At 41.0% G+C, this 24,241-nt stretch overlaps 2 protein-coding genes across 2 annotated transcripts in view; one reads left to right on the top strand and one right to left on the bottom strand.

Annotated features, from left to right (window-relative positions):
- Positions 1–24,241, bottom strand: part of LOC137654690 (methylenetetrahydrofolate reductase (NADPH)) — a 153,438-nt gene that overhangs the window by 46,012 nt on the left and 83,185 nt on the right. The gene's annotated exons all lie outside the window — the stretch shown is intronic.
- The window catches only part of LOC137654689 (non-lysosomal glucosylceramidase), a 116,428-nt gene continuing 92,791 nt past the window's right edge, over positions 605–24,241 (top strand). Inside the window, exons 1-6 of the mRNA XM_068388566.1 lie at positions 605–893; positions 3,324–3,412; positions 3,633–3,813; positions 5,609–5,771; positions 18,015–18,135; positions 18,781–18,899. Coding sequence (XP_068244667.1) covers positions 706–893; positions 3,324–3,412; positions 3,633–3,813; positions 5,609–5,771; positions 18,015–18,135; positions 18,781–18,899 — 861 coding nt within the window. The 5' untranslated portion in view covers positions 605–705. The remainder of the gene's footprint in view (positions 894–3,323; positions 3,413–3,632; positions 3,814–5,608; positions 5,772–18,014; positions 18,136–18,780; positions 18,900–24,241) is intronic.

Here is a 24,241-nt window from a genome sequence, read left to right as displayed (position 1 = left end):
AGATATAGTTTTAAAAAGAAATACGAATTATGTGTGAAACTAATATAATCCCAATTATCTATGCTGAGAAAGAATATGGGGAAACACAATCAAGGAATTCTTCTTTGCTCAAGGGGTTAACTAATGCGCTGTAATTGTTCAGTATCTACTTTCCTTTTGGTAAAGGTAGAAGATACTCTTTAGCTATGGTAAGCAGCTCTTCTAGGAGAAGAGCACTTCAAATTCAAACTATTGTTCTCTAATCTTAGGTAGTGGCATAGCCTCTGCAATATGGTCTTCATATCTTGGATTAGAGTTCTCGTGCTTGAGGGTACACTCTGGCACACTTTTCTGTCTTATTTCCCTTCCTTTTGTTAAGTTTTCATAGTTTAGTTCTTAAAATACTTTATTTATTTCCTTCCTTCACTGGGTTATTTTCCCTGTTGGAGCTCTTGGGCCTGTAGCATCCTGCTTTTCAACTATGGTTGTAGCTTACAAAGTAATAATAATAATAATAATAATAATAATAATAATAATAATAATAATAATAATAATAATAATAATAATAATAATAATAATAATTCAACCCATCCTCCTGCCTACAGCTTTCCAGAGGTGCTCACATTTCACTACTACTACAATCACACTTCTTCCGAGCTGTCACGTACGTGAATGTGGCTCGGCCAAATGTTTACCATTAGATGAAAATACCTTTGTTCATGAACAATGGCTTCGAACACCGACACAATTAATGACTTTGAGTCTCGGGAAGACGATCTGGGCAGTGCCAATGCCTCTCGATTCCCCCGCCATGGATGGAAAGTCACTCTCGATCATAAATTCCCCGAGAAGAGGGACCAGCGAATCAGACCCCGAATAGGACAACTTCCTCATTTAATGCCCTTGTTTATGCGGTAAAGAAATTTGATTACTTTATGTATATTTTTAAGTTTTACTTGTAACTGTGGGGATGTATGTATGATAGCGGCCACTTGTATGTATGGTGACGGCAGGTTAAGGATACGGTAAAACTGGGGTCGCAGCCCCCCCCCCCCCCAGGTTAAGGATACGGTAAAACTGGGGTCGCAGCCCCCCCCCAGGTTAAGGATACGGTAAAACTGGGGTCGCAGCCCCCCCCCCCCAGGTTAAGGATACGGTAAAACTGGGGTCGCAGCCCCCCCCCAGGTTAAGGATACGGTAAAACTGGGGTCGCAGCCCCCCCCCCAGGTTAAGGATACGGTAAAACTGGGGTCGCAGCCCCCCCCCCCAGGTTAAGGATACGGTAAAACTGGGGTCGCAGCCCCCCCCCAGGTTAAGGATACGGTAAAACTGGGGTCGCAGCCCCCCCCCCCAGGTTAAGGATACGGTAAAACTGGGGTCGCAGCCCCCCCCCAGGTTAAGGATACGGTAAAACTGGGGTCGCAGCCCCCCCCCAGGTTAAGGATACGGTAAAACTGGGGTCGCAGCCCCCCCCCCCAGGTTAAGGATACGGTAAAACTGGGGTCGCAGCCCCCCCCCAGGTTAAGGATACGGTAAAACTGGGGTCGCAGCCCCCCCCCAGGTTAAGGATACGGTAAAACTGGGGTCGCAGCCCTCCCCCCCAACGTTAGGTAAGTAGGTAAAGTCACGGCTTGTAGGTTAGGCTAGTTGGTGTCCATTTTTTATGCATCCGGGAGGAACTGGCCGCTGATATACAAAGGCTCCCAACTGTCTAATCTTTTAAGTAATTAAATATACGGGTGACTTGATATCATGGCATTGAAATGTATGACTTTAATAACCTTTACTGTAGGATTTTTGGAGACTTTGTATACCAGCGGGCAGTTCTTCACAACAGAACACCGTCTAACCTAAACTGCCCCCCCCCCCCAAACCTAACCTACAAGCCGTGTCCTTACATACTTACTTTACACAGCCGTATTCTTAGTCGTCCGTAAAAAACATATAGGTGGCCGCTATCATATATACACCCCGGACTTTTGCTATTTCTTACTTGCAAGAATTACTTCTTAGGCATTTAAAGTCTTTAAAATTAAAGTAGAATAGCATCTGTATCATGGTCTTCCACTAGCTTGGGTTAGATTCTTGCTTGAGTCTATACTCGGGCACACTATTCTACTTAATTTTTCTTTGTTTCCTTTCCTCACTGGACTATTTTCCCTGTTGGGGCCCCTGGGCTTATAACATCCTGCTTTTCCAACTAGGGTTGTAACTTAGCAAGTAATAATAATAATAACAGAATAGATCAATTCCCTTATATTTATTTAGTTTGAATTATCATATTTTCCATAGTTACAGATGACTCGCCACCACCCTGGCTGTTTGTGTATGATTGACTCACCAGGACATAGATCCAATAAAATGCAACAAGTTAATTTTTAAGATAAATTACTGTTCAGGTACCTCGTCGGGAATGCAATTTTTTATTTTAAAAATCAGATTATTTTAAAATAATGGGGTTCAAAGTAACCTGGATCAACCTATAGTACTTAACTTTTTTCATGGGGGCTTTGCTGTGCCCTTGTTTCCCTGTATATTAACATTCTAGTTTTTTAATATTACATTCATCTAATTGGTGTGGAAACATAAAATATTTATATCCTAAAATTTTGAATACAATCATGTCTTAAACTAAAATAAAACCTAGTGGGGCTCTACTACTGGAAGATTTCCCCAAATTAAAAAATTCCATATATATATATATATATATATATATATATATATATATATATATATATATATATATATATATATATATATATATATATATATATATATATATATAATATTGTATATACATATCTGAAAAACATTTATAATACATTTAAATTTTTGCCAAACATTTACCGTTAAATTGATCAGTACGCACATTTGCAGAGCTGCGGCCAATCTTTTTGGGTGTTGGACAAGACTAAATTTTGTGGGAGTTTTCAAAGAACTAATATGGGCTTATTATGAGTAGGCCTATATGTAGTAAGGGTCTAAGAAAAAAAAAATAATTTTAAAGTCATTGCATGTATGCTTCTTTCTACTGATAATTCATTATGTTTTGATAAATTTTTAAAATTTCTTGTAAAGTACAGTACTTTTAAAACACATAACAGAAAATAGTTCTAATCTCGCTTGTGAAAATTTTATATTGTACAATATTGTTATTCATGTAACAAGATTGGTATTGCTACTTCATCTGTATATTTATAAATATTCATATAAGAATTAAAAACATTTTACAATAATTACAATCAATCCATCAAAGTCTATTAGCAATTATTGCTATTTATGATTCAATATATATTTACTGTATATACCTTTTGTCCAAGTTTTAAGGGAATTATATTTTCCAGATATTTAGTATGGTATTTGTACACAAAAGCTCAAGGAAGGAAGCCTTGGATAGACTGCATAACCATGATGCATGGCAAGCAAATGTATGGTAAGAAAACTTGTCTTTATGTGAAACATGAGAATTCTGTATTCTTACAGAATTTCAGCATTCTGCTAGTCATGCTTTTTATGCTCTTCAAGTGTAGGTATTAGTTAATATTTATGTAACAATGAAATAAACATTAATGTGATTAATGTGGATACTGTACTGCTAATTCAAGTTATGTATGTAATGTGGTGATGAATCATAGCATGAAGTTTGATTTCAGGTGTTCCACTTGGAGGCATTGGCTCGGGTACTATTGGCCGTGGATTTCGAGGAGAATTTTGTCGGTATCAAATCGTCCCTGGAATATATGAATACCACACTGTCATGGCAAATCAATTCATTGTTACCATAAGAGATCCTAAAGGCAATACCCTGTATCAAAAAGTTTTATCAACTCACAGGTAGGGTGAAAATTCATTTGTTCCTACAAATTTGTTCTGACTCTTAATAAAGGGTATGACTTCAGTGGTGCTGGAGTATCCGTTAAGCAATTTAATGATGTAAACACTGCTGACTGTCAGGTGGCGGCTAAGCTCCGCCCACCCAATAAGTAGCGCAACCTTCACTTTGACTTTGGTCACCGAAAATTACTGACGTAGTTCTTGGCCTCCACATCTGGCTGCTTTTAATCTTTTGTTTTTTTCTTTCATTTTGAATAATTGGTTTTGCAATCTTGTTCAAAGGATTTTATGGAGGAAACAAGGATATGCAGTGGTTCCTGTTAACTATATTTATGTTATTTATCCAACAAACAGTACTGTACTTCTTCCTGTAGGGTGGTATGTTGGTTGTTCTTTCCCAATCTGTGTGGCTGACATCGACGATGAGAATCTGGCAATGCTCCATAGAGATCAGATCCCTGTATGGAGACCCAAAGACTTTCCCATGCCAAAATGATAAGAACACTACTTCTGACAAATGCATTTCTAGCCGTGCTGATCCAATGAGATTCTAATGATACTGTCCTGGTTCGCACGCATGAGGTCAAGGATATCAAATCCACCTTAACCTTCAGGAAGAACCTGTCAGTGGCACTAGTCCTGAGGGTAGGAGTTTGACAAGACAGAAAACCTTCTCTGACCTCACAACCTGTGGGAATGTATCCACAAGTTCCTGGATAACCTTATCCTTGGTCATGAGATAGGTATTCAGCAGGTCATGTTTTGAACGTAGCATCTTGTCTAAGATAGAGGTAGCGACATGAATCTAGAAGGAGAGGTGGAATGCTTGGCCGTTCTCCTCTTCCCTTTCTCCTTTGGAGTGAAACAGTTGCTCTGTTATGTGCTGGAGGAGACGCTTGATGCAGGCGAGCTTTACGACTGAGTAACTTTACTTTCCACAGATGAGTTCTAAATCAAAGTAGGTTTCCCATCTTCCTAGATGAGGGGGAGGATGGATGGAATGTATGCATCTCATTTCTCATGATGAACATACATTCAGAGATAATATCCATACAGATATATTTTCTTCAACGACCACCTACCAGTCTCCTTGTAGGAACATAGTCTAACACCTGTAACATCTTCATACTCAGGTTGGTTGGAGACTAACTAGAGTTATCCCATTTGCTCTTCTCCAAGACCAAAATGCATTGACATTTCCCTAGTTAGTAAAACCAGCCAGATTGGTTTTATAGACTTTCTCCCTGCTAAGGGGAGATTTGTATCTATTTGTAATCTATCTATTGAAGCTGCTTCCAACTCTCTGAAGTCTGTCGCAAAACAATCAGTGGCAGTTTACTTGTTGCCATGGTACTTAAGGGCCTTACTATACAAACTTGAGACCTTCAAGTTACTCTGCCTACCCAAGAGCTATGGTAAGGTCAAAGTGAAGGTAGCACTACCCGCCACCCGACAGCTCTGTTTACCTCTTTAAAAGTTTAATGGCTGTTTCATCTTCGCTTAAGTCATAATCATATTGAAGGTCGAAGGTTTGTATTGAGATTGCTTGCAATTCATCCTTCATTTTGAATTTTATGAAATAAATAGGATTGCTATAAGTACTTTTTATATTTATATCAAATATACATTAATCTTTAATATTTGATATATTTTTAAGGAATTTGAAAAGTCTACAGCAGAATTTGATATGTTTCTATAAGGTTTCAGTACCTGCTGTAATTGGTTTTACATTCAAACAAACATTTCATTCTTGGAAATTACAAGACTATTAATAAATCCATTGTTTATTTTCCAGTAAGCCAAAGAAATACTTAGGTGCTTGGGATTGGGGATTTAGTGGTGCTGATGGTCTTTATTGTGGCTTATATCCACGATCTTGGACTGTATATAACATTAAGGAACAAAGTATTCGTCTCATTTGTCGTCAGATTTCACCTGTTATCCCACACAATTATAAAGTAAGTGTCAAGTTCGCTAGAATTTAAGAGTTCTAGGTTGTTTTTAGGGATGTTTATATACAGTAATCCCTCCTGTAACTTCACTAATAGTAATCTCTCCTGTATTTGCATAATAGTTCCATGGTGAAAGTGTGGATGGGACCTAGTAACTTTTGTTAACATAGTTTATATTACCTTAAAATCATGATCTAACATTATTATTACTATTAGTAGCTAAGCTACAACCTTAGTTGGAAAAGCAGGATGCTATAAGCCCAAGGGGTCCAACAGGGTAAAATAGACTAGTCAGGAAAGGAAGTAAATAAACTAAAAGAAAAATTAAGGAACAATTAATGTGAAATATTTTAAGAAGAGTAACAATATTAAAATAGATCTATCATATACTGTACAGTGGAACCTCTACACACGAACGTATCTACATCCGAATTTTCCAACAACCGAAGTAAAATTCGAGCAAATTTTTTACTCTACACCTGAATTTTATTTCGACACACGAAGTAAGCAATTTTCGTCGTACCGGTTGTATCCGAATTTTGCGACACGCGAAGTACAATTCATACACGTTCCTACTCTACACCCGAAGTAAACAATACCCGTGCACGTAGATGGTACTCATAGCGCCGGATGTATTTTTTATTTACGCCGATAGAAGGCAGCATTTCTACCTTGAGGGACCCTCAATTAGCGTGGCTTAGGACATTCCTCTGTTCTCGTCGGCTTCGTGTGGTTGTGCCCTGTGCGTTCTGCTATTAACTGTGTATTAATCGTGATTAAAGCATGTGTTAGAATAGGAAATGAAGTGAGCGATTGGTTTCCGGTGAGAGTGGGGCTGAGACAGGGATGTGTGATGTCGCCGTGGTTGTTTAACTTTTATGTTGATGGAGTGGTGAGAGAGGTGAATGCTCGAGTGCTTGGACGAGGATTAAAACTGGTAGGCGAGAATGATCATGAATGGGAGGTAAATCAGTTGTTGTTTGCGGATGATACTGTACTGGTAGCAGACACAGAGGAGAAGCTTGACCGACTAGTGACAGAATTTGGAAGGGTGTGTGAGAGAAGGAAGTTGAGAGTTAATGTGGGTAAGAGTAAGGTTATGAGATGTACGAGAAGGGAAGGTGGTGCAAGGTTGAATATCATGTTGAATGGAGAGTTACTTGAGGAGGTGGATCAGTTTAAGTACTTGGGGTCTGTTGTTGCAGCAAGTGGTGGAGTGGAAGCAGATGTACGTCAGAGAGTCAATGAAGGTTGCAAAGTGTTGGGGGCAGTTAAGGGAGTAGTAAAAAATAGAGGGTTGGGCATGAATGTAAAGAGAGTTCTATATGAGAAAGTGATTGTACCAACTGTGATGTATGGATCGGAGTTGTGGGGAATGAAAGTGATGGAGAGACAAAAATTGAATGTGTTTGAGATGAAGTGTCTAAGGAGTATGGCTGGTGTATCTCGAGTAGATAGGGTTAGGAACGAATTGGTGAGGGAGAGAACGGGTGTAAGAAATGAGTTAGCGGCTAGAGTGGATATGAATGTGTTGAGGTGGTTTGGCCATGTTGAGAGAATGGAAAATGGCTGTCTGCTAAAGGTGATGAATGCAAGAGTTGATGGGAGAAGTACAAGAGGAAGGCCAAGGTTTGGGTGGATGGATGGTGTGAAGAAAGCTCTGGGTGATAGGAGGATAGATGTGAGAGAGGCAAGAGAGCGTGCTAGAAATAGGAATGAATGGCGAGCGATTGTAACGCAGTTCCGGTAGGCCCTGCTGCTTCCTCCGGTGCCTTAGATGACCGCGGAGGTAGCAGCAGTAGGGGACTCAGCAGTATGAAGCTTCATCTGTGGTGGAAATGTGGGAGGTTGGGCTGTGGCACCCTAGCAGTACCAGCTGAACTTGGCTGAGGCCCTGGTTAGGCTGGAGGAACGTAGAGAGTAGAGGTCCACTTTTTTGTTTTGTTTCTTGTTGATGTCGGCTACCCCCCAAAATTGGGGGAAGTGCCTTTGGTATATGTATGTATATGTTAATCGTGATTTTTTACGTTCATCCTTTTACGATATTTTACGTAAATCATGGGTCCTAAAAGGCTTAGTTTCGCGAGTGGTAGTGGTGAGAAAAGGAATAAGGAAATGGTTTCTTTAGAAGTAAAGGAAGGAATTATTGAAAAGCATAAAGAGAGAGAGAGAGAGAGAGAGAGAGAGAGAGAGAGAGAGAGAGAGAGAGAGAGAGAGAGAGAGAGAGAGAGAGAGAGAGAGAGAGAGAATATGTTACTACTGAACGTTTGATGGAGATTAAGAGTCAAAGAAAGAGAGAGAGAGAGAGAGAGAGAGAGAGACTCTAAAAACATAAATCACGTTTTGAGTGTGAGTGAACTTGCAAAAGAACATCATGACGAACTTACTACAGAGGAGCTCAAGGAACTCCATGCTATGTCTGAGCACATGAGTGATGACAAGGAAGGGATCGAGGAGGTCAAACATGTGTTAGGTTCGGCGCAAATAAAAGAGGTGTTAGGAAAATATCAAGACGTGGTCAACTTCATCGACAAATACCATCCAAAGAAATTGCAGGTTTGTCGTGTACTGTAGTTGCGCAGTTTGATGATGTTTCCCTAACTTATTTTCGAAACATTTTGAAAAGCTGTACCAAGCAACTTTCTATCGATAGCTTCTTTAAAAAAATTACGAAGCGAACTCGTGATGAAGAGGAAGGAAGTGGTTCAAAGAAAACGGCAAAGAGTGAAGCGAAAGAAAGTGAAACAAAGAAAACGGCAAAGATTGAAGAGAAAAAAATTCAATCAATTTTAAGTGTAGAGTGAAAGTGATTAAAATTAATCATCAAAAAGAAAAAATGAAAATGTAAAAAAAAAAAATATAAAATATAAAAGTAAAAAAAATAAATAAGCTAAGTTAGGTTAAAGTTCACTTAGTGTAAGTTAGAATAAGTTACGGTAGTGTACGTTTATCATAGTCAACCTCTCTACCTCCTCGCCGCCCGTCCGTCTCCTCTCTGCGTAGCAAGACCAACACCTGCGCTGGACTTTTTAAGGTAGAGTGACGCAAAAAACTTGTTTCTTATTTATTATTTCTTGATAGTTATTCTTTTTTACATGTCTATTATCTAATTTAGAGTGCATATTGTGATGTGTAATTATGTGTAGTAATTTATTAAGGAGTTATCATAGGTTTTTGGGCTCAACCACGGATTAATCCTATTTCAATGTATTCTTATAGGAAAATTTGTTTCTACATCCGAACATTTTCTATATCCGAAGTCGGTTGTGGAACGGATTAATTTCGTATGTAAAGGTACCACTGTATAAATTATAAAAGACGTATCAGCATGTTTAACATGAAAACATTCACTGTAAGATGTGAACTTTTGAAGTTCTATCCTATACAAGTCTACATTTAGTTAATACGAATATAGAATCTAAATAAATGTGAATTACTGTACAGCATTTGTGATTCAAGTGGGTATTAAAAAAAAAAAAAAAAAAAAAAAAATTGTAAAATTGTAATAGCCAAAAGCGTGTAAAATTATTAACAGGACACAATATAAACTTTGAAATTGAATTACCAGTGGTTTATAATTATCTGCTGCATAAAGTGATAATTTAGAAAATAAGTTTTGATTCATATATTCAAACATTATTTACTGAGCATACTTGAATATTTTGAGGATTACCATAGTTTTGGGTGTCATTTTAAAGACTGAAATGATAACCTTCTACTAGGTAATTATTTATACATTGTATGAATATATGCCCCCTGTGGCCGCGGGGGCATAAAACAATTAGAATAGCGCCAACGTTATCCCTGTGTGTCGTAAGAGGCGACTAAAAGGGACGGGACGAGGGGGCTGGGAACCCCCTCTCCTGTATAAAAAATCCTGTGAGACAGCAACAAAGAGATGGAGTAGGTTGGGCTGTGGCACACTAGCATTACCAGCTGAACTCGGCTGAGTCCCTGGTTAGGCTGGAGGAACGTAGAGAGTGGAGGTCCCCTCTTTTGTTTTGTTTCTTGTTGATGTCGGCTACCCCCCAAAATTGGGGGAAGTGCCTTGGTATATGGATGGGATGAATATATGCCATCCATTTGTTCGTGAAGTAAAAGATAAAATTTGCTTTAAAGTTTATTGAAAGTAATTAGATATAAATAAATTTGAAATAAGAAACTATCATCAGTGTAATATTCTCGTTAGTCCCAAAATAGAATGAGATTTCAAACATTTCACCTCTAATCAGGTCAAGGGATTAAAACGTTATTTACGTTTGTTATTTTTCAAGAATGGTAGCTGAATTATCCTTGAGATTTAGTCAGCAGGGCATTTCAAGTGGAACTGTATCCTTAGGATTCCTGGTCATTAACCCTTTTACCCCCAGGCTATTTGGAAATTTCCAACCCTTAACCCCCAGGGGTTATTTTTTTTCAAGCACATTTTGCAGTATATTTTTTTTTAAATTGCTCTAACAGCCTTAATTTTCATCATAGAGAGGTCAGGTTGGTCTCATTCTCTTGGAAAATGCCTGAAGTTTCTCAAAAAATTATCAAAAATATGCCAAAAAAAATTTAAATAGCAGTTTTTTGCTAGGACGTACCGGTACGTCCATGGGGGTAAAGGGATGAGTTTTGTGAAACGTACCAGTACGTCCTTTTGGGGGTAAAAGGGTTAACTTACTGTTTACAAGTTCAACTACTGTACATAATTCTTTATTTTATTCTAAGTATTCTATCTTTGATGACTGTAAATTTACTAACATTGTTTGACTGTTTTAGCTATGTGCTTATGTCTGTTACTTATTTTGACACGTAGTTGCTTTGTATGTGACTTGGTATAATCATCTTACTATTTCCCACACTAAAGAGGATATATGATGTCCTAGAATTGTTTGAAATTTCTAAATTGAGTTATTTTGTATTCAATACACTTTAATATTGATTATAGAACACTGCATTACCAACTTCGAACATTTAATTATAAAGTTGCGTATTTTGTAATAACTGTTGATCAAAAAAGGGATTTTGACGAAGGAAAAATCTATTTCTGGGGAGAGACCTGTGGCGCCCGGTGAAAAGAGTCCTTCTTATATACCTTTTCTGATAAAACCTTCCAATTATACCAGAGAAAGATAAAAGCATGGAATGCTGAGGTTACAACCCTCGCGCGAGCACCTTTAGGGTGTCGTGTATAAAGCAAAGGCGCGTGAAATCCACTATTCACAGGTTGTCTTCCATTTAGTTAATTCCTTCGTCAAAGGGATGGGCCGATACAAAGGCCCTTGCCAACCACCAGCGCCACACCACCCACGCCACGACGCGAGCGCCATCTGAACAACTTCCTTCTTTTTGGAATTCAAAGTGTTGAATGTTTTCGTTGTGCTCTCGGTCTTTTTTATCTATCGTGGATTTATTTTGTCATGTCCGAAGCTCCATCTTCACACATTCCAATGTTAAGTACCATAGTTTGTTTTGACAGTATTTTATTGTACCGGGCTTGTGTTTTATATCCAGTATAGTCTGTTTTATTATTCCCGTCTGGCCGTTCATGGCGGCCATTGTTTGTTCACTTGTTTGGGAATTCATCTTTATCTGCCCGTTTAGTACTCTGTCACTTAGGTTCTTGGTTAAGTCCCTGGCCTTATGCCTTTAGAACCGTTATTATTTTTATTTTTATTTTATGCTCATGGTACTTTTTGCAAGTAAGTCCAGCCTACGATCGAGATAGCGATTTAGCTTTGTTTTTGTTTAGTAACCGCCCGAGGCGTTCGTCACTCGACTCGGTTAAAGGAACTGTGCTATTTATTTTAAGTTTTAACGGATGCTATTCTTCGATCGTAGTATTATATGGATGTACATTTTTATTTTATACGTTTATAATAGTGTTTTGTGATTTTTAGTCCTGTTTTTGTGTCCAAGAGAGCGAGAGATTGGGGTCCCCGTTTTCTGTTCGCAGTCACGAGTTTCCCCTTTATCTCGTTTTCTTTCTTTGCTCTGGTGGTTGAGCGGATTTCCCGTTTTCCGTTTTGTGCGTTCAACGGGTTCTCCCTCCCTCACCTCTCCCCCTCGGGGTGGATGATAACTTACGAGTTATTTATTTTTTCGTGACTTTTCAATTGTTAGCGTTATTTTGGTCCGTGTTCGTCCTCTCCCCGTTACGGCTCGGGAGTAGTTTATGAACGTTTTCCACTCCGCCTTGAGTTCTACTCCGGCTTGAGGGATTCTCAATGACTTTCGTTCTATTGTTATATTTATATATTGTTTACTACATGGGACGGGCTTCATATTGTTTAGATACGACCCTCCGGTGGCCCTTACTGCGGTCTCAGGCCACGGCCATATCCACAATAGCCATTGTTATTACAATTGTGTTTTTATTCACAATAATTATTCAGGACCTTTCTTCTCCCTCCGGCCTCACCGGAGTTTGTAAATACGCTTTGCTATGATCTAAGCCTTAACCCTTAGCTGCGGCTTGGCTTTTATATCTTCACAATTGAATTATTAGCCACAATTGAATTATTCAGAGTATCTCATTATCCTCCGGCGTCACCGGAGGTCGCCCATACACTTCACACTTATATTTGCCTTGCCTTTGGCTAAGACGGCATTATTCAGGACATCTCATTACGCTCCGGCTTCACCGGAGGTCGCCCATACACTTAACACTTATATTTGCCTTGCCTTTAGCTAAGGCTGGTGTTTATATTTATTTTAAGGGCATGTCACTGCTTCCCCGACCCTCGCAGGTCGGCAGATTGCTTTAAGTATTTATCCTTATGTCATTATCAGACATTAGGTAAATTACAAATATACAAACATTTGGATATTATAGTGCCAACAATGGTTTTGGCTGAATAGCGATTTAAACGTTTGCGATTTAGTCTGTTAGTTTGTACTCGCCCCAGGAAGGCTCGATTTAGACTATATCCTTATTTATTGGTTAAGTTGTCGTTATTCTTCGTTTTTGGTTATTACAATGACTAAAAATTAAAAAGAAAAAGGAAAAATAAAAATAAAATAAAAACAATCAGTTTTATTTTACTTTCCTTATATTATTGTGTGATGTTAGCTTTTATTATGTAACCTTGAGAGTGAGAACATACGGTGCTCGTTTATTAGCTCGAGTAAGAGAGGTGATTTTCCCGTTCTCCGTTTTTATACGTTCACGAGTTATTCAGGCCTCCTCTTATTATCAGAGTTGATGATAGTACGTTTAATGTTATACACGTTTTATTGATGTGGTTACTGTTAATATAGCTAACACTATTAGTAGGAACGTTGGTGTATGAGTCATTAATTGGGTTCGATTTATACCGACACCCTTAGCTCCGCCTTGAGTTATGTTTAGCTCCGCCTTGAGTTATGTTTAGCTCCGCCTTGAGTTATACGCCGCTATAATGGATACTCATTGGGTGAGAACTAGTCAGATATTTGGAGTGCAACGGTGAAATCCGGCACTCAAACTCCGGCTGAGACCTTTTTGCACACGAACCTTTGTCATGTTTGATCTCAATTACACCTTTCCGGCCCCTTTTTTCATCGAATCTCCGGCTACGCTGGAGATAACTCAAACATTCATTGAGGTTAATGTTATCGTACCGGTGACGGTCACGATCTCACGGGGACTAGCCTTTGCTACCGGATCTCCCATACAAACAGAGATCAAGCAGACGTCCAGAACCGGAGTTAACAATGTGATACCGATGAGGATTTCACAGTTTCATTATTACGGTTTCTTTTTCATCGAATCTCCGGCTTAACCGGATATCGTACAGGCGATCAGCATTGAGGTTAATATTAGATTGCCTCTGGTTCACGTTGTCACTATGACGGACCTTTGTTTGTACCGGGGATGGTTACCGGAGATCCGGTACAGTCGGAGATCACTCAGACCACGGGTGGCCAATCTTTTGTTTTACCTGTAAAAAAAAAAAAAAAAAAAAAAAAAAAAAAAAAAAAAAAAAAAAAAAAAAAAATAATTATTATTTATGAACGTAACTATGCCTATATTTATGCATGTATTTAATTCTAACTATGTATAAATATGGTTAAATATCCATACAACATCGTGTTCAAATAGAATTAAATTAATTATGCCTATATTTATGCATGTATTTAATTCTGACTATGTATAAATATGGATAAATATCCATACAACATCGTGTTCAAATAGAATTAAATTAATTATGCCTATATTTATGCATGTATTTAATTCTAACTATGTATAAATATGGATAAATATCCATACAACATCGTGTTCAAATAGAATTAAATTAATTATGCCTATATTTATGCATGTATTTAATTCTAACTATGTATAAATATGGATAAATATCCATACAACATCGTGTTCAAATAGAATTAAATTAATTATGCCTATATTTATGCATATTCAATCCTAACTGTCTAAATATGGCTAAATATCCATGCAACATAGTGTTCAAATAGAAATACATTAATTATGCCTATATTTATGCATAGTCAATTCTAACTATGTCTAGATATGGATAAATATCCATACAACATAGTGTTCATATAGAAATAAATTTCCACCCAGTGGCGAATGCGCCAACAGTGTCACATTTCATGAATACAAGTGTCGCACTATACCCCAGAAGATAATACATTAAATAACTTGTCTTTAAAATGGCTTTTTAAGAGTATACAGCTGATCCCAGCCTGTGAATAGGATCGCTAACCAAAGTTCAAGGAACATCCAGACTCATGTCCCCTTTGTGTTACAGAAGGTTCGCTTGCATGGTTCCCATCAGGATGATGATGATTCTCTCTGGCCTGCAAAGAGAGGCTCTCCACCCTTGGGTATCGAAGTTGGGAAGGAATGCTCCATCTAGAGGTCCCTATCTCCTCGGAGTGTCCTCTCTAAGGTTGGACAACGACCCCATGGACGGGCAGGTATGTGGGGATGAGTTTTGAGCCTTCAGCTTTGCAATTACCTACGTCACCGACCTAGGACCATTAAAAGGATCCTAATGTTCATGTTACCCTGCATAGACTGTGACGGCTAAAAGCAACACATTCTAAGGAAATCCAAGGGGCTATGATGAGCTCTAAGGTAGGGTGGTGAGTCAGTGCCGTTCAGGAACTCGGATATAGGTGGTACCATAAATCTGGAGGGCATAGACGTCCTCCCTCTGGGGGACCTAGATTTTACTCCCAGGTACTAGAATTCCCATTCAACGGATTCGTTCGATTGAAAGAGATTGCCTTGGTTAGCTTAGACAAGGTACCGAAGGTAACGGTATTATTTCCTAAAGGGCAGGCCCGATCTGTCTGGACCAGGATGTTGTCAGCCTGGGGGGTACGATAATTCCAGGCTCTGCCCTTCCAGTTCGACCTACACGTTTGTTGGTCTGATCGGGTCAGTTGTGGGAAGTACGTTCTGTCTGAGACCTCTATCAGACAGGAATTGATAGTCGGTTTCCCACTCGTCATCACAGCCTTCCTCTGGTTCGACGATTTTGTATCTGACCCCCCATCATCAGGTGGTCTACCTCACTGATTCCCCAGGTACACAGTCCAACTCCGTTGGGATGTTTTGCCTGCTGCAGCCCTAGATCCGAACCCTCAGGCTCCTTTCATGGACACCAGAGAGGAAGCTACAGGAGTAGAAGACAGTCCCGACATCAAGGCGGACCTAGGAAAAAGGGGGCTCGGAGAAGGGAAGGACCTAGATTCACTCCCTCACAACGCGGTGGTCCTGGTAGAGGGAAGACTTTACCACTTTCGTGACCATTGGACTCGGTCTGTGGGATCATAGCATAGTCTCTAACGGTTTGAGATGAAAATGGCCTCAAGGTCCTCCTCCTCCGCCAGTGACCTTCTCCCAGAAATACACTCCCGTCCTGAAAGAGTACACCACAGGGTTACTCAAGAAAAAGCAATCAAACGACTATCTCTTAGGTATGGACCTTACTTCCCCGTGGGACCGTCACCACCTCTGTCGATCTTACCGACCGCTATTAGCTTGCGCCTATAGCTCGAAACTTCTCTTCTTATCTGGGTTTCCACCTAAGCAGGAAAGCCTTTGTGTTCAAGACATACCCTTCGGCCTCAACATTGATCCCAGGATATTCACGAAACTGGGAGAGGCAGTGTTAGAACAACTCGGGAACCAAGAGATACTGATCATTGCTTATCTGGCCGGTTGGCTCATTTGGGCCCGGCCGGCCATAGAAGGTAACAGAGCTACGAAGGAATTTCTTCGATCGCTCGACAACCTGTGATTTCGGGTCAATCTCCATAAGTCTCGCCTGCGACCATCAGGCCACTTAGAATGGTTAGCCATTCAGTGGGACCTTTCGAAGCACACGTTGTCTCTCCCTTCCAAAAGTAAGAGGAATAGGTTCCAAGATCAAGAATTTCTCAAGCACAAACGGGTGTCCAAAGAGCCTAGAAAGTATCCGCGGCCTTTCCCAATTCACTTTAGTAACAGATCTCCTAATAAAAGCCAACTCAAGACATCAATCGATTTTGGGGAAAGAGAGCTACAGCACCTATAAGAAGACAAGGTCTCGAAGATCCCCTCTGTCGGGAAAATGAGACTACGCCCATGGTCCGAACCGAAGAACCTCTCCAAAGCGGTTCCTCTACAATTCCCACCTCCACAAGTGACATTCCATTCAGCCGTGTCTCTAAGTGGATGGGGGGATTTCTCCGAACATCAGATGTTTCAGGTTCTTGGTCACTAGCCATGAAACAGTCCCATATCAATGTTCTCGAAGCCATGGCAGTGTTCTTGACCCTGAAGAGAGAGACTCCTCCGAGGTCGACCCACATCAGAGTAGTGTCAGACAGCACAGCCGAGGTACACTACGGAAACAGGGGAGGATCCAAGTCACCCAACCTGAATCAGATCCTGGTCACTTTCTTCGCCTGGGCAACAGAAAAGAACTGGTTCCTGTCAGCACCTCACCTAGCGGGAGGCCAGGATGTGAGAACGGGCTCACTATCCAGGACGAGTTCCCTGGAGTCAGAATTTCACTCCGGTGGATACTCAGGTTCGTTCCAGGCATCCAGGTAGATCTATTCACATCTCAGATCAATCACAAACTTCCTTGTTATGTGACCCCAATCCTGGACCCTCGGGCTCATGCCATGGACGCATTACCCCGGGATTGGAATCATTAGAGGAAGATTTCCCTATCTCTCCCAGTGAATCTTCTAAAAACTTTAACACCGACTGCGCTCCTTCCGGGGCGCAGTGGTTTTAGTACCACCTCACTGCCCAAGAACAGTTGGTTTCCTCTCCTCCTCGAGTGGAAACTCCGTCCCATCCGGATTCCGTTCCTCAAACTGACCCGAGTATTCCAAACTCACTGTGTCAGATTACTCAAGGATGTCCAAAACCCTAACTTTGTGGACTACAGGAAGTTGGCAGCTCGTAGAGACTCGAACATTGAACCGGAAAACGATTTCTTACTCGAATCAGTCAAAAGGGACTCGACAATTCGCCAATATGATTCGGCCGTTAACCCCCAAAATAGGTGGTCCCCTTGGAAAGTTATTCCTCTTCTCCAAGATACTTTTCTATGTCCGGTCACCACTCTCAGGGCCTTTTTAGCCACGACTGCTACCCGATCGTCTGGCCCCTTGTTTATCAGGGAACAAGGAGGTACCATTCCCATACGTGGTATTAGGCTATAGATCCTATGCTTCGTTTGACAAGCCAATCCGGGATCATTTCCCCCAGAAGATGGACTTTGATGACCTTATAAAGTTCACGGGTTGGGAATCTCCTATGGTCTTCAAACGCCACTATCTAATGAACTTACAGGCTCTTAAATACCCAACAGTTGCAGCTGGGAGCCGTATCTCTCCCAAGTGATCTTTTGTTCTTCCTTTCATCCATCTCTTTTCTTCTCCCTCCTACCCGCCACTCGTACCACGACGCCGCTTCCTTGGTGGTTCGTTAGCCCTAAGTTTATTACATATTAGGTTATGTTTGTAACTATTATTGATTACCGTTGTTACAGGGTTGGGATATTCTTAGCCATGTCAGTTTTGTAGCATGTTTCCTCTGATACTCGGAGGCTTCCCTGTTATCATGTTTGTTTACCTTAATTATTTAGGATTTTCTTTACATGGTATCATCCTCCCTAACTAAATAATAAGTAATAGACCAAATTAAGAGGTTCATAGCTTTGGAAAATAATATTTTTTCCTAATTTTATGTACTTTTCAAAACATTAGACAAAAGTGTATGATTTTATGTTAAATGCCATTTTATATTTTGTTGTGCAGGATTCTTGTTTGCCTATAGGAGTATTCGTCTGGAATATAGAGAACCATAACTCTGAACCCAGAGATGTATCTATAACTTTCACATTCAAAAATGGAACGGGAGGAAGCTGTGATAGAAATGGTAAGTAACAAAATTCGCATCGCCATAAACTCCTTACTTTCACATGACCTATTTTTGTATGCACAAAATCCTAGACAGGTAAATCTTTCAATTGCATCCTCAAAATTAAGGGTTGATTCACACTATCGGTCCGATCACACTGCAGTCTCGGTTCGCCGTTGGCTCGATCTAGGTACAGTACTGGGGTGTTCACACCCTTGGTTCGCTCTCGGTACGATCGGTGTATTTGAAATTTTATAATTACAGGTATAAGGAACAAGCATAATTGTATAGGAATATTGTTCTGTGATACTAGGAAATGTGTTTGTGTTTACACTGTGAACATTAGTCTGTTATTGTACATATTGATTTTTTCTATCAAGACTGGAGCGAGAGCGGACTGGATCGCCAGTGTGAATGCTTCCATTGAAAATCATTAAAAAAATTTTTGACCAGACCGTGACTGGAGCGAGAGCGTAGCGCAACTGGACCGATAGTGTGAATCAACCATAACTGTCTGTTCGTATGTGGCCTTTCAGGTTTCCTTCCAACTGTGGTATCTATGTTATTGCATATGATAAGACTGGGAAAAAAATTCCTTGTTTCACTATAAACCCCATCTCATATTGTAAATGGTTCTTACAAACTTTTCTTTACTTTTGGCAGGTGAATGCTGGAGTGAAACCTTTGAAAAGCATTCAGAGGACAATAAGGTTAAGGGTGTCGTTCTACATCAGACGTTAAGAAGCTTAAATCTGCGATATTGTTTAGCTATTAGGGAACAGGTAATTTTACAAATTTTGATCAGATATACTGTAGTTTTTCCTTGAGTAATGTAATTTAATATCATTGGAAATGGGAGATGCTATTCAGGAGGCCAACAACATGGGTCAATTTTCTTGCAATGTGATTAGCTAGATGCTTGTGTCACATTGAGATGTATTACAGTAGTTTGTATAATATATGAATCTCTTATTGTATAGAAGATGTATTTTGTCAGATGATGATGTGGGCCAGTCTTGAAGTATTTATTCTATAATACCTATATCTTAAAGCCAAAACATTTGGTTCTTTTGTCTGCTTTAGGGAATAGATTGTTGGAAACATTGTAAAGTTTGCTTCTCTGACTTCATATTCAAGTTGTTAAATGTAATGAGTGTTCATGTTGCGATTTCATTGATACAAGGCTTTGGAAATTAATACCAAAATAAATTTAATGTACATTGCTTCATAATAGGAGGTTTTAATACACTTCTTAACCCTTTTAACCCCAGGCTATGTGGAAATTTCCAACCCTTAACCCCTTGGGGGTTATTTTTTCCCCATCACATTTTGCATTATATTTTTTTTAAATTGCTCTAACAGCCTTAATTTTTGTCATAGAGAGGTTAGGTTGGTCTCATTCTTTTGGAAAATGCCTGCATTTTCTCAAAAAAATTATAAAAAATATGAAAAAAAAATTTTTTATAGCATTTTTTTGCGAGGATGTACCAGTACGTCCATGGCGGTAAAGGGATGGCTTTTGTGAAACGTACCAGTACGTCCTTTGGGGTAAAAGGGTTGATATTTTATCTCATATAAACAGTGATACTAGACTTGTTGGCTTAATTTTCTTCAGAATAATTTAGTCAGATACACTATCTATTCGGTATTGATCTGTGTTTTATAGTTATATTGTACTTTGCTGTTTTCTTCAATAACGTGTTATAGTATAAAACAGAATAGTTTATTATTTTGGGTATTCCTTTGCTGAAAGAAATCTAGAGTTGATGGTATAAATTCATATTTGATTTGGATTTTAGCATACGTGGTTTGATATCAAGTAATTTGGCTGATTTTTTTTATTAAGTTTATTTTGCTTACTCATAGATTCATTATTATCATCTTTGCAGTGTAATGAAAATATATATATTAAACCTCTTAATATGATGTTTGTCATGTCATTATTTTGATTAAAATGACAAACTATCATTGTAAAGTGTGTAAATATTGTTTCTTGTTAAAAAAATTTAAATACTGTAGTATGTCCACAGTGGAGAAGTACAGTAAAGTCATGTAATGATACATGCAAGGGTTGTGAATGCTAATCTTCTGATATGTAGGCTACATATAAGAGCTGATTGCACATATAATGGGAAGGAGGATTTAAATTCTTCGGATCACATTATCTCCTCATCCTTCAAATCCAAGATACCATGTTTGCTAAAATCCGGTTTTCCTAGCTATTCTTTTTTTCCATGAAGACAAATGGTGATAGTCTCAGTTCTTGGAACAGATATTATGATCCTGCTGTGTGTCATTCTATATGGATGCAAACTCTACTGCATTGTATACCATTGGGGTATATTTATTGTCCAATGTTAAGTCCCTCTTAGCTCAGAATGTTGGAAGCTGGAATACCACAAACTTTACTTGGCTTCTTCTACCTCTGGTCATCTCCAGACCACAAATCTGGTAGCAGAGTACATGTCATCCTTGTGATGATGCCTTGAATAATTTCCATCCTATACATGTATCTTTTTCAAACCGGACAGAAAGTCAATGGCTCTTGGACTTGCAGTACTGTATATTAACCCTTTTGTGTCATTTGATATCTAGCTCCTTTTTTCAGAATATTTTGTGTGGTACCTATAGAATTTTTTTTTTATGTTATTTTCAGTAACGAATGAACTTTTGCTTGATGTAATTTTCAGCTGTGAAATTTTCAATATTAAACTTACCCGATAATCATGTAGCTGTCAACTCCGTTGCCCGACAGAATTCTATGGAGGGATACGCCAGCTATCACAATACTAGAAGGGGGTGTACTTACCAGCGCCACCTGTGGCCAGGTACTCAATCATTTGTTGTTGACACCTCCTCAATTATTCCTCTGTCGTGCTTCCGGCTAGACGTTCTGGGATACGCTCATGGTCTTCGAGTTTATTCATGGATATTTGGTGAAGTATTCTCTTAGATTAACGGCTGTCGCATACTGGAATCCTTTTTATATTAGCTAGTTAGCTTTTATATAAACTCTGATTAACGGTTAATGAAATTTTGCTTGTTTTTGGATCACCCTTTGACTTACTCTTTGAAACAAGATGTCTGACGTTTCGCAAGCTCCCTCCCATAGACGATGTAGGTCTTGCAATAGGCGTATTCCGAAGGTCTCGGTAGATCCTCACACCGCTTGTTCTGACTGTAGGGACAGGCCCTGTCTATTAGAAAATCGGTGTGAGGAGTGCGCCGGACTTTCGGAATTGGAATTTGTACGTCTTTTAAAATATTCATCCAAGTTAGAGAGAACTAGAGTTAGGAGAAGTTCTTCTCACTCTTCTATGTTTTCCTCACCTCATGATCCCCTACCTTTTCCTACCCCTGTAGTGGCTACCCCCGAACCTACTGTGTGCCCTCCGCCTGATATGTCAACTGTTTTGCGTGCTATTCAGGCTTTAGGAGATAAAGTAGAATCAGTGGTAAGTGACCATAAGTCTCTGATGGCCGAGGTTAAAGAACTGAAGGTCAAGAGTGCAGTGGGTGAAAATAGTGCCAGTGCTGTGACGAGTGCTAGTGTCTGTGCAGTGCCAAGTGCTAGTGGTGCCAGTGTGGTGCGTGAGGATTTTTCTGTGCGAGCCAGTCGTCCTCCCAGTCCGGGACCTCTTGCAAGCTCCCATGCCCAGGGGAGAAGCAATGTCGAAGGGCTTAAGGGTTCGACAGGCCTTGTTAGGCGCACAGAATTATCCTCGGTGGTTGCGGGCGTGTCTTCCTTAGACCGTCACTCCCACCTGCAGACGATTGAGCCCGTCTTCTCGTCCGCTGATCTTCATGCAGGGAAGAAACGTTGGTCTCAGGTCTCGAGACCGCTTAAACGTAGAGTTCAGTCAGCGAGTGCTCAGCCAGGTTGCAGTCATTGGCTCAGCTCCGACTCGCCTCTGTCATCGGTCGACTGTACTCCGCCCAAGAGGAGTAAGGTTCTGCCTATACAGACCCCGACTGTGACTTTACCTCAGTCTGTTATCGTTTCTGCCGACCCCAAGTGGACCCTGCTTCAGTCCATGCAAGTTCAGCTTTCGGACTTGATGCGTGAGTGTTGGGCTGAGAGTGTTGCACCTCGTGCACTCCCTCCACCTGTTCTCGCTGCACCTGTGCTCGCCCAGCCTGCACCTGCTCCGCCTGTGCTCGCCCAGCCTGCACCTGCTCCGCCTGGTCGCAGCACCATCTGCCAGGCGTACGATGTTGAACCACTTTCGGAGTTTGCTGTTCACAGTGTTGTTCAGCCTCAGCCTTCTTTAAGGCAACCCTTGCTTTGGGATCAGGAGAGTTACACTCTTCCTCCTCCTCCCCTTGCTGCTCCACCAGTGGTGCAACTCTCGGTTGGGGTACAACAACCTCTCCCCTCCGTGAGTCTGTCTGCTCAACCAGCGCTGCACCGAGTTCAACCCTCATCTAGGCAAGCTCATCTACACCATGCACTTGCGCCTCAGGAGCCTCAGCTTGCTAGAACTTTACCTTGTTCTGCGCAGCCTCAACCTTCTCATGCTCCACTCATCTCTCAGGAACAGGAACGGACTACTCCGCCTCCGTCCTCCGCTCAGCTGGTGCAATCCTTGGGTGCAACTCTTGCTAGGAGTCAACCTCCTTCACCCTTGCACCTGCCTTCTGCTCCGACTGTTGTTCAGCCTATGCAGTCTGAACCTCAGGTTTTCCCTCAAGTTGAGGAAACCTCTGTTGTTGTTCCTACCCGTTCTGACTCTGCGGTTCAGCATTCTGGTCCTTTTGCTTCGCTACCTTCTGCTGATGAAGTGTCGGATGATGAGGAGGCACATCTTGATCCCTCATCAGACGTGGAGGAGTCTAAGCTTTCTCCATTGTCTGTTGATTTTAGAAAGGTCTTGGCTCTACTCAGGGAGCTTTACCCTGACCACTTCGTCTCTGCTGTTCCCCGCTCTCCTCCATCTGAGTTTTCGCTAGGCGTGCAACAAGCTAAGTCGAGCTATACTAAGCTTGTCCTAGCTAGATCCTCCAAGAGGGCCTTAAGGACCTTAGGGGAGTGGCTTCAGTCTAAACAACACCTGGGCAAGACTTCCTTCATGTTCCCTCCAACGAAGCTCGCATCGAAAGGTTGCGTTTGGTATGCCACAGGGGAAGCACCAGGCTTGGGAGTTCCTGCCTCTGCCCAGGCTGACTTCTCAAGTCTGGTGGACTCACCTAGGAGGACTGCGATGAGACGCTCGAAGGTTTGTTGGACCTTCTCAGACCTGGATCATCTTCTGAAAGGGTTGTTCAGAGCTTTCGAAATGTTCAACTTTCTCGACTGGTGCCTAGGAGCCCTCAGCAAGAAAACATCTCCTGCGGACAAAGACTCTGCCTTGTTAATTATGTCCTGCATGGATAAGGCCATCAGGGATGGATCGGGTGAGCTAGCGTCGTTATTTGTATCAGGGGTGTTGAAGAAAAGGGAACAACTGTGTACCTTCCTCTCAGCCAGCATTACACCGTGCCAGCGGTCACAGCTCCTTTTTGCTCCACTCTCAAAGTTCCTCTTTCCCGAGGAGCTAGTTAAGGACTTGTCGGCTGCCCTGATACAGAAGGACACGCACGATCTTGTAGCCTCATCGGCTCGTAAGTCTAAGGTTACCACCTCTGTCCCCAAGACTTATCGCTCTCCAGTGGCTGATACCCCGGCCACTAGGTTCATACCGCCCTTTCGTGGTAGAGCCCCCAGCCGAGGAAGCTCCCGTCCAGACTCTCACAGGGGCAAGTCTAAGAAAGGACCCAGGACATCTAAGGGAAAGCACTGACTCTCAGATTCTCCAGACAACAGTAGGAGCCAGGCTCAAGATCTTCTGGCAAGCCTGGGAGAAGAGAGGTGCAGACGCACAGTCTGTCAGTTGGCTGAGGTACGGTTACAGGATTCCATTCTGCCTCAAACCGCCTCTGACCACATCGCCCATCAACCTCTCTCCCAACTACAAAGAAGAGGACAAGAGGCTAGCATTGCAACAGGAGGTGTCGCTACTTGTGCAGAAGAAGGCAGTGGTTATAGTCCGGGACCATCAATCCCCGGGCTTCTACAACCGTCTCTTTCTTGTGGCCAAAAAGACAGGAGGTTGGAGACCGGTGCTGGACGTCAGCTCTCTCAACG

Source organism: Palaemon carinicauda, chromosome 15, assembly GCF_036898095.1.
Source record: "Palaemon carinicauda isolate YSFRI2023 chromosome 15, ASM3689809v2, whole genome shotgun sequence".
NCBI lineage: Eukaryota > Metazoa > Arthropoda > Malacostraca > Decapoda > Palaemonidae > Palaemon > Palaemon carinicauda.
This window is presented reverse-complemented; position numbering and strand designations above follow the sequence as displayed.